General features: G+C 40.6%; 1 protein-coding gene across 2 annotated transcripts; it reads left to right on the top strand.

Moving 5' to 3' along the window:
* The first annotated feature begins 8,126 nt into the window (after positions 1 to 8,126).
* trim35-12 (tripartite motif containing 35-12) lies at positions 8,127 to 13,984 on the top strand. Of its 2 annotated transcripts, none has more exons than XM_056232705.1 (6): positions 8,127 to 8,833; positions 11,670 to 11,765; positions 11,939 to 12,100; positions 12,188 to 12,210; positions 12,290 to 12,408; positions 13,292 to 13,984. In XM_056232705.1, exons 1-6 carry the CDS (start codon positions 8,300 to 8,302, stop codon positions 13,849 to 13,851), a joined length of 1,494 nt encoding a protein of 497 aa, XP_056088680.1. In that variant the 5' UTR covers positions 8,127 to 8,299; the 3' UTR covers positions 13,852 to 13,984. The 2 variants fall into 2 exon arrangements, with proteins under 2 accessions (XP_056088680.1, XP_056088672.1); XM_056232697.1 differs by having other exon boundaries at positions 8,156 to 8,833; positions 11,870 to 12,100.

The raw sequence follows: 13,984 nt of genomic DNA, 5'->3' as shown, positions 1-13,984 counted from the left end.
TTATAAATAGTATTTATCCTTTTCAGGATTGATAGAGGAATATGGAAGGGATTACAAGTTGGGCTGGGCGATAGGACTAATTTCAAACCAACCGTCATTCCAGCCAAACAGATTCAAAATGTTTCAAGCATAAAGTAAAATACGAATCAATCATTTTGTCCAGACTGTTTTTCACGATTATGAACATAATGAAGATTGATATTTAGTCATTTTCATCTTTATGCACAAATATAACCAGTATATAGTAATAAACAACTATATTTACCTACATATATTTTTATGCCACGAGGATGTTAGTGAATTTTGTTATTGATAATGCAAATTAATTGTTTAATGTTGAATTGTTGAGAGTTTTGAATCTACTGAAATGGTGAAGAAAAAAAAAAGTTGGATGGGAGGAAAAATTATATTTCAATTCTTTTGCGTTCATTCGCAATGCTTTTGTTTTCACTTTCAAAGCATTTGTGTTCTCTTGCATTCTCCTGAGAAACTTTTTTTCTCACAAAACTTTTGTGATGAAAAAAATATGAGTTGGGCTTGGGAGGGAAAAACTATATTTCTATTCTATACTATTTCTAAACTATACTAACTTTTGCGAGCAAACGCAAAGTTTCTCAGGGGAACGCAATACTTTGTCAAGAGAAAGCAAAATTTTGCAATATAATTTCTCCTATCTCATTTAGTTTCAAGTTTTGCAAGCGAACGCCAACCTTTTGTGACTCAGCGACTCTGTATGGTATGCTTAATGTTATACTGCCAGCACAACTATTGTGTGAGTATATTGTGAATATTTGATGTATATCGCCCAGCCCTAATTAAAAGTGAATATTAAAGCACTGATTGGAAGGTAGAGGCTGTGGATGGCATTGATTTGAGTGTATATAGTGTTGATGTGTTTACGGAAATTACACTACAGTAGCATTTCCAAGATACTGACAATAGTACAGCAAATATGACCAAACACAGACATTGTACACTAAGCACATTTATTAAGTTAGTTGAACTCAGAGATTATTATTACTCTTAACCAGGCTGTTCAACACTGTAGTATTTCCACATCTGTAACTTCAGAGCATGTTTTAAATGTAAAGTGCTGATCATGTGATGGTTAAAACTCCAAACTGTATATTTCTTCCTCTTTTATTATTATTTAGTCAGGCGCCATTTCTTATGGAGGACATAAGTTAATGTTTAAAGGACCAGAGCAAAAATTTAAAAAAGGATGTAAAAAAAAAACTGTTCCATGTTTAGGTGTTACTTTTTACATACTGTAAAGCTATCAGTGTAGCTTGAACACAGCGCTCTTGTGGTTGATTTACTTTGGACACTTTTTTTCATTCAATGCATTGTGAACATATTTAGATATGTTGTTTTTAAAAATGAATAGTTTACACTGATGATGTAATGGTTCTGGTGGATTCATGTGACACTCAGACTACATTCAAATGGCAATAATCATATAAGTCTTATGTTACATTTTTCTCCTTTGACAGAAATGCTATTGCACCAAATTGTTATTTGTTACTGATTTCTCAACAGTATTAAAATAAACAAAACGGAATGTGTGTGATTTTTTGTTTTGTTTTTGTGTTCTGGAAAGCAGGCGGTGTTTTTGTTTCTAACAGTTGTTCATTGAAACATTGGGTTCGTTCTCCTTGGCTAAACAACCTCTCCAAGGGCATATTTCCATTCTTTACGTTTGCATTACTAATGTGGCTGTATAGGGGAATGAGTGACCTGCACTGAAAATATAATTCAAGACTTATTTAATATAGTATTCTTAAAGGGAAAGTTCATTCAAAAATGAAAATTGTCATTAACTACTCACCCTCACGTCGTTCCGGCGTGTAAGACTTCCGTTCATCTTCGATGCACAAAGATCGTTTTGATGAAATCTGAGGGCTTTCTGTCCCTCCATAGACAGCTACGCAACTGACACTTCAAAAAGAGATTATAAAACGAATCCAAATGAATTGAGTGGTTTAGTCCAAATTTTCTGAAGAGACACGATCGCTTTATATGATGAATAGATTGAATTTAGGTTTTTATTCACATTTAAACATTGATCAGCAAACATAAACAAAAGCTCAACAGAACCTGCTTGATGCGTAAGAACAAACCTCTTGCTGAAGTTCAAACGTGCTGCGTAACACGAGAATGAACCTCATTGGTTCTTGCAGAAGCTCAAACGTGCTGCGTAACACGAGAATGAATCTCATTGGTTCTTGAGGAAGCTCAAACGTGCTGCGTAACACGAGAATGAACCTCATTGGTTCTTGAGGAAGCTCAAACGTGCTGCGTAACACGAGAATGAACCTCATTGGTTCTTGCAGAAGCTCAAACGTGTGCGTAACACGAGAATGAACCTCATTGGTTCTTGCTGAAGCTCAAACATGCTGCGTAACACGAGAATGAACCTCATTGGTTCTTGCAGAAGCTCAAACGTGCTGCGTAACACGAGAATGAATCTCATTGGTTCTTGAGGAAGCTCAAACGTGCTGCGTAACATGAGAATGAACCTCATTGGTTCTTGAGGAAGCTCAAACGTGCTGCGTAACACGAGAATGAACCTCATTGGTTCTTGCAGAAGCTCAAACGTGTGCGTAACACGAGAATGAACCTCATTGGTTCTTGCTGAAGCTCAAACATGCTGCGTAACACGAGAATGAACCTCATTGGTTCTTGAGGAAGCTCAAACCTGCTGCGTAACACGAGAATGAACCTCATTGGTTCTTGCTGAAGCTCAAACGTGCTGCGTAACACGAGAATGAACCTCATTGGTTCTTGCAGAAGCTCAAACGTGCTGCGTAACACGAGAATGAACCTCATTGGTTCTTGCAGAAGCTCAAACGTGCTGCGTAACACGAGAATGAACCTCATTGGTTCTTGAGGAAGCTCAAACGTGCTGCGTAACACGAGAATGAACCTCATTGGTTCTTGCAGAAGCTCAAACGTGTGCGTAACACGAGAATGAACCTCATTGGTTCTTGCTGAAGCTCAAACATGCTGCGTAACACGAGAATGAACCTCATTGGTTCTTGCAGAAGCTCAAACGTGCTGCGTAACACGAGAATGAACCTCATTGGTTCTTGCAGAAGCTCAAACGTGCTGCGTAACACGAGAATGAACCTCATTGGTTCTTGCAGAAGCTCAAACGTGCTGCGTAACACGAGAATGAACCTCATTGGTTCTTGCAGAAGCTCAAACGTGCTGCGTAACACGAGAATGAACCTCATTGGTTCTTGCAGAAGCTCAAACGTGCTGCGTAACACGAGAATGAACCTCATTGGTTCTTGAGGAAGCTCAAACGTGCTGCGTAACACGAGAATGAACCTCATTGGTTCTTGCAGAAGCTCAAACGTGTGCGTAACACGAGAATGAACCTCATTGGTTCTTGCTGAAGCTCAAACATGCTGCGTAACACGAGAATGAACCTCATTGGTTCTTGCAGAAGCTCAAACGTGCTGCGTAACACGAGAATGAACCTCATTGGTTCTTGCAGAAGCTCAAACGTGCTGCGTAACACGAGAATGAACCTCATTGGTTCTTGCAGAAGCTCAAACGTGCTGCGTAACACGAGAATGAATCTCATTGGTTCTTGAGGAAGCTCAAACGTGCTGCGTAACACGAGAATGAACCTCATTGGTTCTTGAGGAAGCTCAAACGTGCTGCGTAACACGAGAATGAACCTCATTGGTTCTTGCAGAAGCTCAAACGTGTGCGTAACACGAGAATGAACCTCATTGGTTCTTGCTGAAGCTCAAACATGCTGCGTAACACGAGAATGAACCTCATTGGTTCTTGCTGAAGCTCAAACGTGCTGCGTAACACGAGAATGAACCTCATTGGTTCTTGAGGAAGCTCAGACCTGCTGCGTAACACGAGAATGAACCTCATTGGTTCTTGCTGAAGCTCAAACGTGCTGCGTAACACGAGAATGAACCTCATTGGTTTTTGCAGAAGCTCAAACGTGCTGCGTAACACGAGAATGAACCTCATTGGTTCTTGCAGAAGCTCAAACGTGCTGCGTAACACGAGAATGAACCTCATTGGTTCTTGAGGAAGCTCAAACGTGCTGCGTAACACGAGAATGAACCTCATTGGTTCTTGCTGAAGCTCAAACGTGCTGCGTAACACGAGAATGAACCTCATTGGTTCTTGCAGAAGCTCAAACGTGCTGCGTAACACGAGAATGAACCTCATTGGTTCTTGCAGAAGCTCAAACGTGCTGCGTAACATGAGAATGAACCTCATTGGTTCTTGCTGAAGCTCAAACGTGCTGCGTAACACGAGAATGAACCTCATTGGTTCTTGCTGAAGCTCAAACGTGCTGCGTAACACGAGAATGAACCTCATTGGTTCTTGCAGAAGCTCAAACGTGCTGCGTAACACGAGAATGAACCTCATTGGTTCTTGCTGAAGCTCAAATGTGCTGCGTAACACGAGAATGAACCTCATTGGTTCTTGCAGAAGCTCAAACGTGCTGCGTAACACGAGAATGAACCTCATTGGTTCTTGCAGAAGCTCAAACGTGCTGCGTAACACGAGAATGAACCTCATTGGTTCTTGAGGAAGCTCAAACGTGCTGCGTAACACGAGAATGAACCTCATTGGTTCTTGAGGAAGCTCAAACGTGCTGCGTAACACGAGAATGAACCTCATTGGTTCTCGCAGAAGCTCAAACGTGCTGCGTAACGAGAATGAACCTCATTGGTTCTTGCTGAAGCTCAAACGTGCTGCGTAACACGAGAATGAACCTCATTGGTTCTTGCAGAAGCTCATACGTGCTGCGTAACACGAGAATGAACCTCATTGGTTCTTGAGGAAGCTCAAACGTGCTGCGTAACACGAGAATGAACCTCATTGGTTCTTGAGGAAGCTCAAATGTGCTGCGTAACACTAGAATAAACCTCATTGGTTCTTGAGGAAGCTCAAATGTGCTGTGTAACACTAGAATAAACCTCATTGGTTCTTGAGGAAGCTCAAACGTGCTGCGTAACATGAGAATGAACCTCATTGGTTCTTGAGGAAGCTCAAACCTGCTGCGTAACACGAGAATGAACCTCATTGGTTCTTGCTGAAGCTCAAACGTGCTGCGTAACACGAGAATGAACCTCATTGGTTCTTGCAGAAGCTCATACGTGCTGCGTAACACGAGAATGAACCTCATTGGTTCTTGCTGAAGCTCAAACGTGCTGCGTTACACGAGAATGAACCTCATTGGTTCTTGCAGAAGCTCAAACGTGCTGCGTAACACGAAAATGAACCTCATTGGTTCTTGAGGAAGCTCAAACGTGCTGCGTAACACGAGAATGAACCTCATTGGTTCTTGCTGAAGCTCAAACGTGCTGCGTAACACGAAAATGAACGTCATTGGTTCTTGCAGAAGCTCAAACGTGCTGCGTAACACGAGAATGAACCTCATTGGTTCTTGCAGAAGCTCAAACATGCTGCGTAACACGAGAATGAACCTCATTGGTTCTTGCAGAAGCTCAAACGTGCTGCGTAACACGAAAATGAACCTCATTGGTTCTTGAGGAAGCTCAAACTTGCTGCGTAACACGAGAATGAGCTTCTGCAAGAACCAATGAGGTTCATTCTCGTGTTACGCAGCACGTTTGAACCTCAATGGTTCTTGCAGAAGCTCAAACGTGCTGCGTAACACGAGAATGAACCTCATTGGTTCTTGCAGAAGCTCAAACGTGCTGCGTAACACTAGAATGAACCTCATTGGTTCTTGCAGAAGCTCAAACGTGCTGCGTAACACGAGAATGAACCTCATTGGTTCTTGAGGAAGCTCAAACGTGCTGCGTAACACGAGAATGAACCTCATTGGTTCTTGCTGAAGCTCAAACGTGCTGCGTAACACGAGAATGAACCTCATTGGTTCTTGAGGAAGCTCAAACGTGCTGCGTAACACGAGAATGAACCTCATTGGTTCTTGCAGAAGCACAAACGTGTTGCGTAACACGAGAATGAACCTCATTGGTTCTTGCAGAAGCTCAAACGTGCTGCGTAACACGAGAATGAACCTCATTGGTTCTTGCAGAAGCTCAAACGTGCTGCGTAACACGAGAATGAACCTCATTGGTTCTTGAGGAAGCTCAAACGTGCTGCGTAACACGAGAATGAACCTCATTGGTTCTTGCAGAAGCTCAAACGTGCTGCGTAACACGAGAATAAACCTCATTGGTTCTTGAGGAAGCTCAAACCTGCTGCGTAACACGAGAATGAACCTCATTGGTACTTGCTGAAGCTCAAACGTGCTGCGTAACACGAGAATGAACCTCATTGGTTCTTGCTGAAGCTCAAACGTGCTGTGTAACACGAGAATGAACCTCATTGGTTCTTGCAGAAGCTCAAACGTGCTGCGTAACACGAGAATAAACCTCATTGGTTCTTGAGGAAGCTCAAACCTGCTGCGTAACACGAGAATGAACCTCATTGGTACTTGCTGAAGCTCAAACGTGCTGCGTAACACGAGAATGAACCTCATTGGTTCTTGCTGAAGCTCAAACGTGCTGTGTAACACGAGAATGAACCTCATTGGTTCTTGCAGAAGCTCAAACGTGCTGCGTAACACGAGAATAAACCTCATTGGTTCTTGAGGAAGCTCAAACCTGCTGCGTAACACGAGAATGAACCTCATTGGTACTTGCTGAAGCTCAAACGTGCTGCGTAACACGAGAATGAACCTCATTGGTTCTTGCTGAAGCTCAAACGTGCTGTGTAACACGAGAATGAACCTCATTGGTTCTTGCAGAAGCTCAAACGTGCTGCGTAACACGAGAATGAACCTCATTGGTTCTTGAGGAAGCTCAAACGTGCTGCGTAACACGAGAATGAACCTCATTGGTTCTTGAGGAAGCTCAAACGTGCTGCGTAACACGAGAATGAACCTCATTGGTTCTTGAGGAAGCTCAAACGTGCTGCGTAACACGAGAATGAACCTCATTGGTTTTTGCTGAAGCTCAAACGTGTTGCGTAACACGAGAATGAACCTCATTGGTTCTTGCAGAAGCTCAAACGTGCTGCGTAACACGAGAATGAACCTCATTGGTTCTTGCAGAAGCTCAAACGTGCTGCGTAACACGGGAATGAACCTCATTGGTTCTTGCTGAAGCTCAAACGTGTTGCGTAACACGAGAATGAACCTCATTGGTTCTTGCAGAAGCTCAAACGTGTTGCGTAACACGAGAATGAACCTCATTGGTTCTTGCAGAAGCTCAAACGTGCTGCGTAACACGAGAATGAACCTCATTGGTTCTTGCAGAAGCTCAAACGTGCTGCGTAACACGAGAATGAACCTCATTGGTTCTTGCAGAAGCTCAAACGTGCTGCGTAACACGAGAATGAACCTCATTGATTCTTGCAGAAGCTCAAACGTGCTGCGTAACACGGGAATGAACCTCATTGGTTCTTGAGGAAGCTCAAACGTGCTGTGTAACACGAGAATGAACCTCATTGGTTCTTCCGTTTACCACAACTGATGTGTGAGTTGATCAATGTTTAAATGTGAATAAAAGCCTAAATTCATTCTGTTCATCATATCAAGCGATCGTGTCTCTGTAGAAAATTTGGACTAAACCGCTCAATTCATATTAGTTTTACAATCTCTTTATGAACTTTTTGAAGTGTCAAAGTGTCAATTGCGTAGCTGTCCATGGAAAGCTCATAGATTTAATCAAAAAGATCTTTATTTGTGTTCTGAAGATGAAGGAAACTCCTATGGGTTTGGAACGACATGAGGGTGAGTAAATAATGACAGAAATGTCATTTTTGGGTGAATAACCCCCATGAGAGAAACTCCTGTGGCAATTTGTGTTTTCCACACAAGTAACTTTGCGTAAATGTCCCTGCAGCGTTCGGAAAGTGTTTGCTCTCTTCCAACCCCTCACACTGCCTTTGAGTTCCCAAAACAGTAATGCTTACACCAAACATTTCACGGATCAATGGCAAAGCTTGTTTTCCCCTCTAGCACCAGTTGATCCAGTAATGTACAAAGACCAAATATTAGACTACTATAAAAAAGAAAAAAAGAAATGTTCAAGTGGACGAGGTGTGGTCAGACTTGACTTCTGAGAATTTTGTGATGGTAATTTAAGTTATGGATAGTCACGGCACTATAAAAGGTAATTATTGGCGAAGGGCGGGCTCGTTCTTGGGACGTGTGTGTGTTTGTGGGAGTATTGTGACCTAGCTGAGAGACTGGCAACAAACACTACAGGTGCAGCTTGAGCTCATCGGGGGTTTCCGCATTAAAAGCGACTGGACTTCACTCCAGCAACACCAAACAGCCATGCCCTTGAGACCAAGAGCTTCCTCTCAACCTGGAAGAGCAAACACCCTTCCATCTCTTAAAAACATCCCGGTTCTGCGCCCGAGAGCTTCGTCGTCTCACTCGAAGTCGCCTTTAGAGGATGAGCTCTCTTGTCCGGTCTGCTGCGAGATCTTCACCGATCCCGTGGTCCTGAAGTGCAGCCACAGTTTCTGCCGGCTCTGCCTTCATCAGTTCTGGAACAGGAAAGCGGCCAAGAGGGAATGTCCAGTGTGCAGGAGGAAGAGCTCTCTGACGGAGCCCACCGTGAGCCTGGCTCTGAAGAACGTGTGCGACGCCATCATACAGGAGCAGAAAGGACAAGCGTCTGCGAGAGCCGGCTCAAATACTGCCAACGGGATGTCCAAATCGGAGGCTCTTTGTGCCACTCACGGGGAGGGACTCAAATTGTTCTGCCAACAGGATGAAGAGGTTCTCTGCTGTGTTTGTCAAACGTCCAAGAAACATCAAGGCCACAGTGTGTGTCCTTTGGAAGAGGCAGCAAACGATCTCAAGGTGATAATATTTCTAAGAATATTTCTTAGTTTTACGCATTTGTTTTATTTTTTGCATTGTGGCATTATGTCTATTGTATTTACCATCCATATTATCATTACCATAATGCATCCAGATGTATTTATTTAAATTTAGATTTTTTTATTTTTTTAGTAATTGTCTATGGAAAAAAATGAATGCCAAATGTTTTTGAAACAAAAATCTTGTTGAATTGCACTAACTTAAAAAAAAAAAAAGCATTGCATTAACTGTGCTTTGTATTTTTAGGGCTTGCATTCTTATGGGCTGAAATTCAACATTGCTGTATATTTAAGCTGTGAATATTTCAATTCATAACATTTCACACACATTTTCATTATTAAACATTCAATAATTCATATTCACCTTTCATATTTCACTTCCAAATCATTAATTCTGTTTAAAAATACAACCTATAATATTCGATAGGCATTCAGTCCATTTTATTTCACTTTACAAATTCACTTCCACAAATTCAAATTCAGGTTCAAATTCGACAGAAAATTCAACAGGAATAGCAGTAGATTACCGAGCATAATCTCCATCTGCTGTTAGTTGGCTCACCAGCAGGGGGTGCAAGCAGCTGTTGACGAAGACCAAAGCAACAAGTAGAGAGAGCCATAAAGAAAGAAAGAAAAAAAGGTGGCGAGAGTCATTATATATTATATGTTTTATATACATTAATTGACAGTTTATTTAATTAAATATCAAGAATCTGAATCATGCCTGACACCTACATGAACACTTTACAGTTGGTTTTATGACAAAGTTATTCTTTCTATTGAAGTTAGAAACGTGTACCAATGTCGTATGTATAATTTAGAGACGGTCCCTAAATTTGCGAAATATCGAACGTCCAATGTCAAGCCAACTTTATGCCAGTATTTCACTGGGAAACGCTTAGCGTCAAACTTTGCGCGTTACGTTCATATTCTGAGTCCATCTTTTTGTCTGTAGCATATACAGTACCGCTTACATTCCGAATAAGGTGTGAGTCTGGTCTTCTTTTATATCACTGTATTAGTCCATCAAGGTATTGAGGGAATCCCCTGCAGCTTAGCGCCGCAATGTATATAGTTATGGAAACTAAACAACCGAGAGAAATATATGTCTACCTCAGTTTTAACATTTGATCTGTACATCAGCATCGGTGAATAACATCATAATCTCATTCACGGTAGAGAAAGCTGCTTACAAGAACAAAAGTAACAGTGAAGACATTGAATTAAACAAATGCAGCTTTTGTCTTTATCAGCTTTTCCGCATAGTGGCATTGATAATCATCACACACATACACTCCATTTCTGTAAATCCGTTTTTGTGAATGAAAAGAATGGCTCTCACCCATTGCTGGTCTTCGTCAACACGCACTTGCACCTCCTGCTGGTGAGCCAACTAACAGCAGATGGAGATTATGAATCGGCAATCCATTGCTTTTCCTGCAGTTCCCGGATGTGAAAAGCGGAATTTTCTGTCGAATTTGAACCACTGAATTTGTAAAGCAAAATAAATTTGACCGAAAAGTACCTGTTGAATATTACAGGTTGTATTTTTAAACAGAATGAAAATTTTGGAAGTGAAATCGGAAAGGTGATTATGGATTATTGAATTTTTCAATAATGAATTCAAAATATTTTTCAAAATTCACAGCTTAAATATACGACCATGTTGAATTTCAGCACATAAAAATGCAGCCCTAAAAATACAATGGATTAAAATGCAAGCATGGTTAATGCAATGCATATTTCTTTCAAGTAGTGCAATTCAACAAGCTTTTTTTGTTTTGGCAAAAAACATTTGCCATTATTTTACTTACGTAATTATCTTTATTCTCAATTCTCATTTTTTTTGTGCACAAATTAAAGCACAATAAATACTATCAGGATGTATCAATGCAATTTAACTAATATCATATATTAAATAATAATATAGTTTTCACATTGTGGTAATGAGAATTTGGGGGAAAATGTGCTTAATTGTCAGTGGTAGGATACAGATTACCTTGCTTAATTGAAAATATTGTGTAATGCAGTAAATATGAGTAAATTTCCAGGACTATAGAAAACTTGATAATATCTTGGAATTTTAAAAATTGAGGTCAATACAGTTTTGACCTGTAATGAGAATTAATAGTGAATATACAATTTAAAAAAAATATTTAATCAGAAATTGCTTTTGGGGTGCAACTTGTTGAACTGTCCTAGGCCCTGTTTACACCTGGTATTAGAATGTGTTTTGGTCGATCGGATCACAAGTGGACGACGCTAAATACAAGTGTAAACGGGGTCTAAAACGTTTCAAGCTTGCCCACTTTCGACCACTTCCAAAGGTAGTTGAAAACGCATTCGACCGGATTGCTTTCATAGTGTAAACGCTCATGTGGTCGAATGCATTCGAACAGACACTAAAGACCGCCTCCTCTCTGCCTACTGACCTAATGCGTAAACATTACAGGAAGACGGGATTTAAACTCTGTCGGCTGATCTGAAGACCCAATTTTGGTTTGAAGATGAAAAACGTAACAAGCACAATGTTCTCTCACCATTCCTGATTTCTAACACACACTCACCCCGCGTTCGGCATTGTCTCGCAGCTGTCAGAGAAGAAACGAAAGCTCTCCGTGTGTTTTTCCGTCGTCTCCTGTCGTGTTCATATTCAGAAGATCTGTAAAAACCATACATTTACAAAAGATACAGATTTAAACACCAGGTGTAAATAAGAATGTGTTTCCCTTGTCTACTTGTGAACCGATCGACCAAAACACTTCTTAATACCAGGTGTAGATGTACGAGTGAGATGTACATTTTTCTTTCTCCAGGAGGAAATACGGCAGATTGTCATCCCACTTAAGAAAAGTCTTAGACTCCTCTATGAGGCCAAACAAGAATGTGATGACATAACAGTCCACATCAAGGTATCAACTGAGAAAGTTCCAGACATCATGTGATACACTAACCATCAACAGATACCTGCATTACTCAGTGCATTACCTTTTTTTTTTATGTTGGGTTCACATAGAACCAAAGGGAACAGACAGAGAAACAAATTCACGAGGAGTTTGCAGAGCTTCAAAAATTTCTTTTGAAGGAGGAAGCTGCAAGGATTGCTGTTCTGGCTGAAGAAGAAGAGACAAAGAAGCAGACGATGAAGAAAAAAACGGACTTAATCACTCGTGATATACTCACCTTTTCACAGGCTATCATGGCCATCGAAAATGAGATTGCTAGTGATGACAGCCTCTTTTTACAGGTAATCTGCTGTGTTTGGAATGTTAACTAATCTTATCAATTTTCTACAAATATTAGCAGAAGTAACTGAATTACATTTTCCCCACAGAACTACAAGAATGTCAAAATGAGGTAATCATACACTGCACATTTGAAAGTATTTGATCGTTTTGTTTGCATAAAATCCATCACAACTAATCTGTCATTACAGAGCTCAGATAACATATCACGAACCAGAAACCATCCCCAAATCTCTAATCGATGTCGCGGAGCACATGACCTCCCTGAAGTTCGGAGTGTGGGAAAAAATGCAGAGTCTGGTGGAATTCAGTGAGTGCTCGGTTATTATAGAGCTGGATTAGCTTGTGCAAACATTCAGGGTTTCAGAACGGGTTTCCTTTAAATTCACGAGTCAGAATCTGAATTGAACGTCTCTCAGGTTGAAAAGCAAGGACAGGAAGAGGAAATTACAGCAGTTCAAAGAAATTCAAAGTTCAAAGTTGGTTTGTTCAATAAATGAAGCTAGAAAAAACTTTTAAAAATCTTTTCCATCTTGTAAATCTGCTTTATGTTTTTTTGGCTCCACTTTGAACTAAATTAGAGCATTCTGGCCGGGAAATATGGTACATAAAACGAAAATTATATAATAAAAAATATATAAATATATTTGTATATTACAGTATGTTAACATATTTCAATATTTATAGAATTAAATATAAATATATACAACTTTTCTATTGGTGTCATTGCCAAAACTGACTATTAATATCTTCTAAAGTTTCTGGAAATATGTATAATACATAGAAATTAAATGTATCATCCATTAAATTATATTTATTAATATCTACACTTACAGCAGAATTTCTAAGAAGTTCATTCCATTTTATTTCAACATCCTTATAGCTGAAGTGTGTAATTACTAATGGATTTATTTGCTCATAGCGTCACCAAATGGAATTGCAAAAATGTATTATCAAAAAGTTTTCCAGAACACTGCACCCATCTGCCATTGGTCAAACAAACAGATATCCCCGCCCCAAACCTCACGCCATTGGTTGAGCTGTGAGGATGTCCAAACAAATGCCAAAAAAAAACTACAAATGGCTAGTTGCAGAAAGTATTTCACACTGAAAAAGTTACATCCTTGAATGACATTTAAGTTTTTTTAAATATAAATTTGTTATAATGTCTTCCCACTTTCTCCACCACTTAGCTCCAGTGACGTTGGACCCCAACACAGCCTACCCCTGTTTGTCTCTTAGCAAGAATCTAACAAGTGTGTCCAACACGGGGGTGATGAAACAGCTGCCTGATAACCCTGAGCGCTTCGACCACTTTGTTTTTGTACTGGGCTCCAAGGGTTTCACCTCCGGATGCCATTCCTGGGAAGTGGACGTGGGCCAAAATAATGACTGGGTTATTGGTGTGGTTAAAGAATCCATAGCCAGGAAAGGCAAAATCTCTGGCTGTCCAGAAGGAGGATTCTGGACCATCGCTCTCTCTGATGGGAAGTACACGGCCATGACCACCCCGCACACACCACTCATGCTGAAGGGACACCTGGAGAGGGTTCGCGTGAAGATCGACTATGATGCTGGAGAGGTCAACTTCTTTGACCCAGTGGATGTGACACCCATCTACACATTTAATGACCACTTTACTGAGAGGATGTTCCCTTTTTTTTGTCCGGGGGCAAATATAAATGGGAACAATCCAGGGCCACTTAAGATCTGCCCTGTGAGTGTGGCAGTTTTGAACAGTGCCTCCTGGTGACCGTTCAACAGCTTTGTGTGTTTTTTACTGCAGCTGTACAGTACCAGTCGAAGGTTTGGACACAATTACTATTCAATCTACTATTTTCCTGATATTAGAATAAAATGAAATCATAAAATGGCACCAAATCTTC

The sequence above is a fragment of the Rhinichthys klamathensis genome, unplaced genomic scaffold (genome assembly GCF_029890125.1).
Source record: "Rhinichthys klamathensis goyatoka isolate OS25496 unplaced genomic scaffold, OSU_Roscu_1.1 h1tg000015l_1, whole genome shotgun sequence".
In the NCBI taxonomy this organism is placed as follows: domain Eukaryota; kingdom Metazoa; phylum Chordata; class Actinopteri; order Cypriniformes; family Leuciscidae; genus Rhinichthys; species Rhinichthys klamathensis.
Note: the sequence above shows the minus strand (reverse complement) of the source record. Positions and strands in the feature narration are given on the sequence as shown.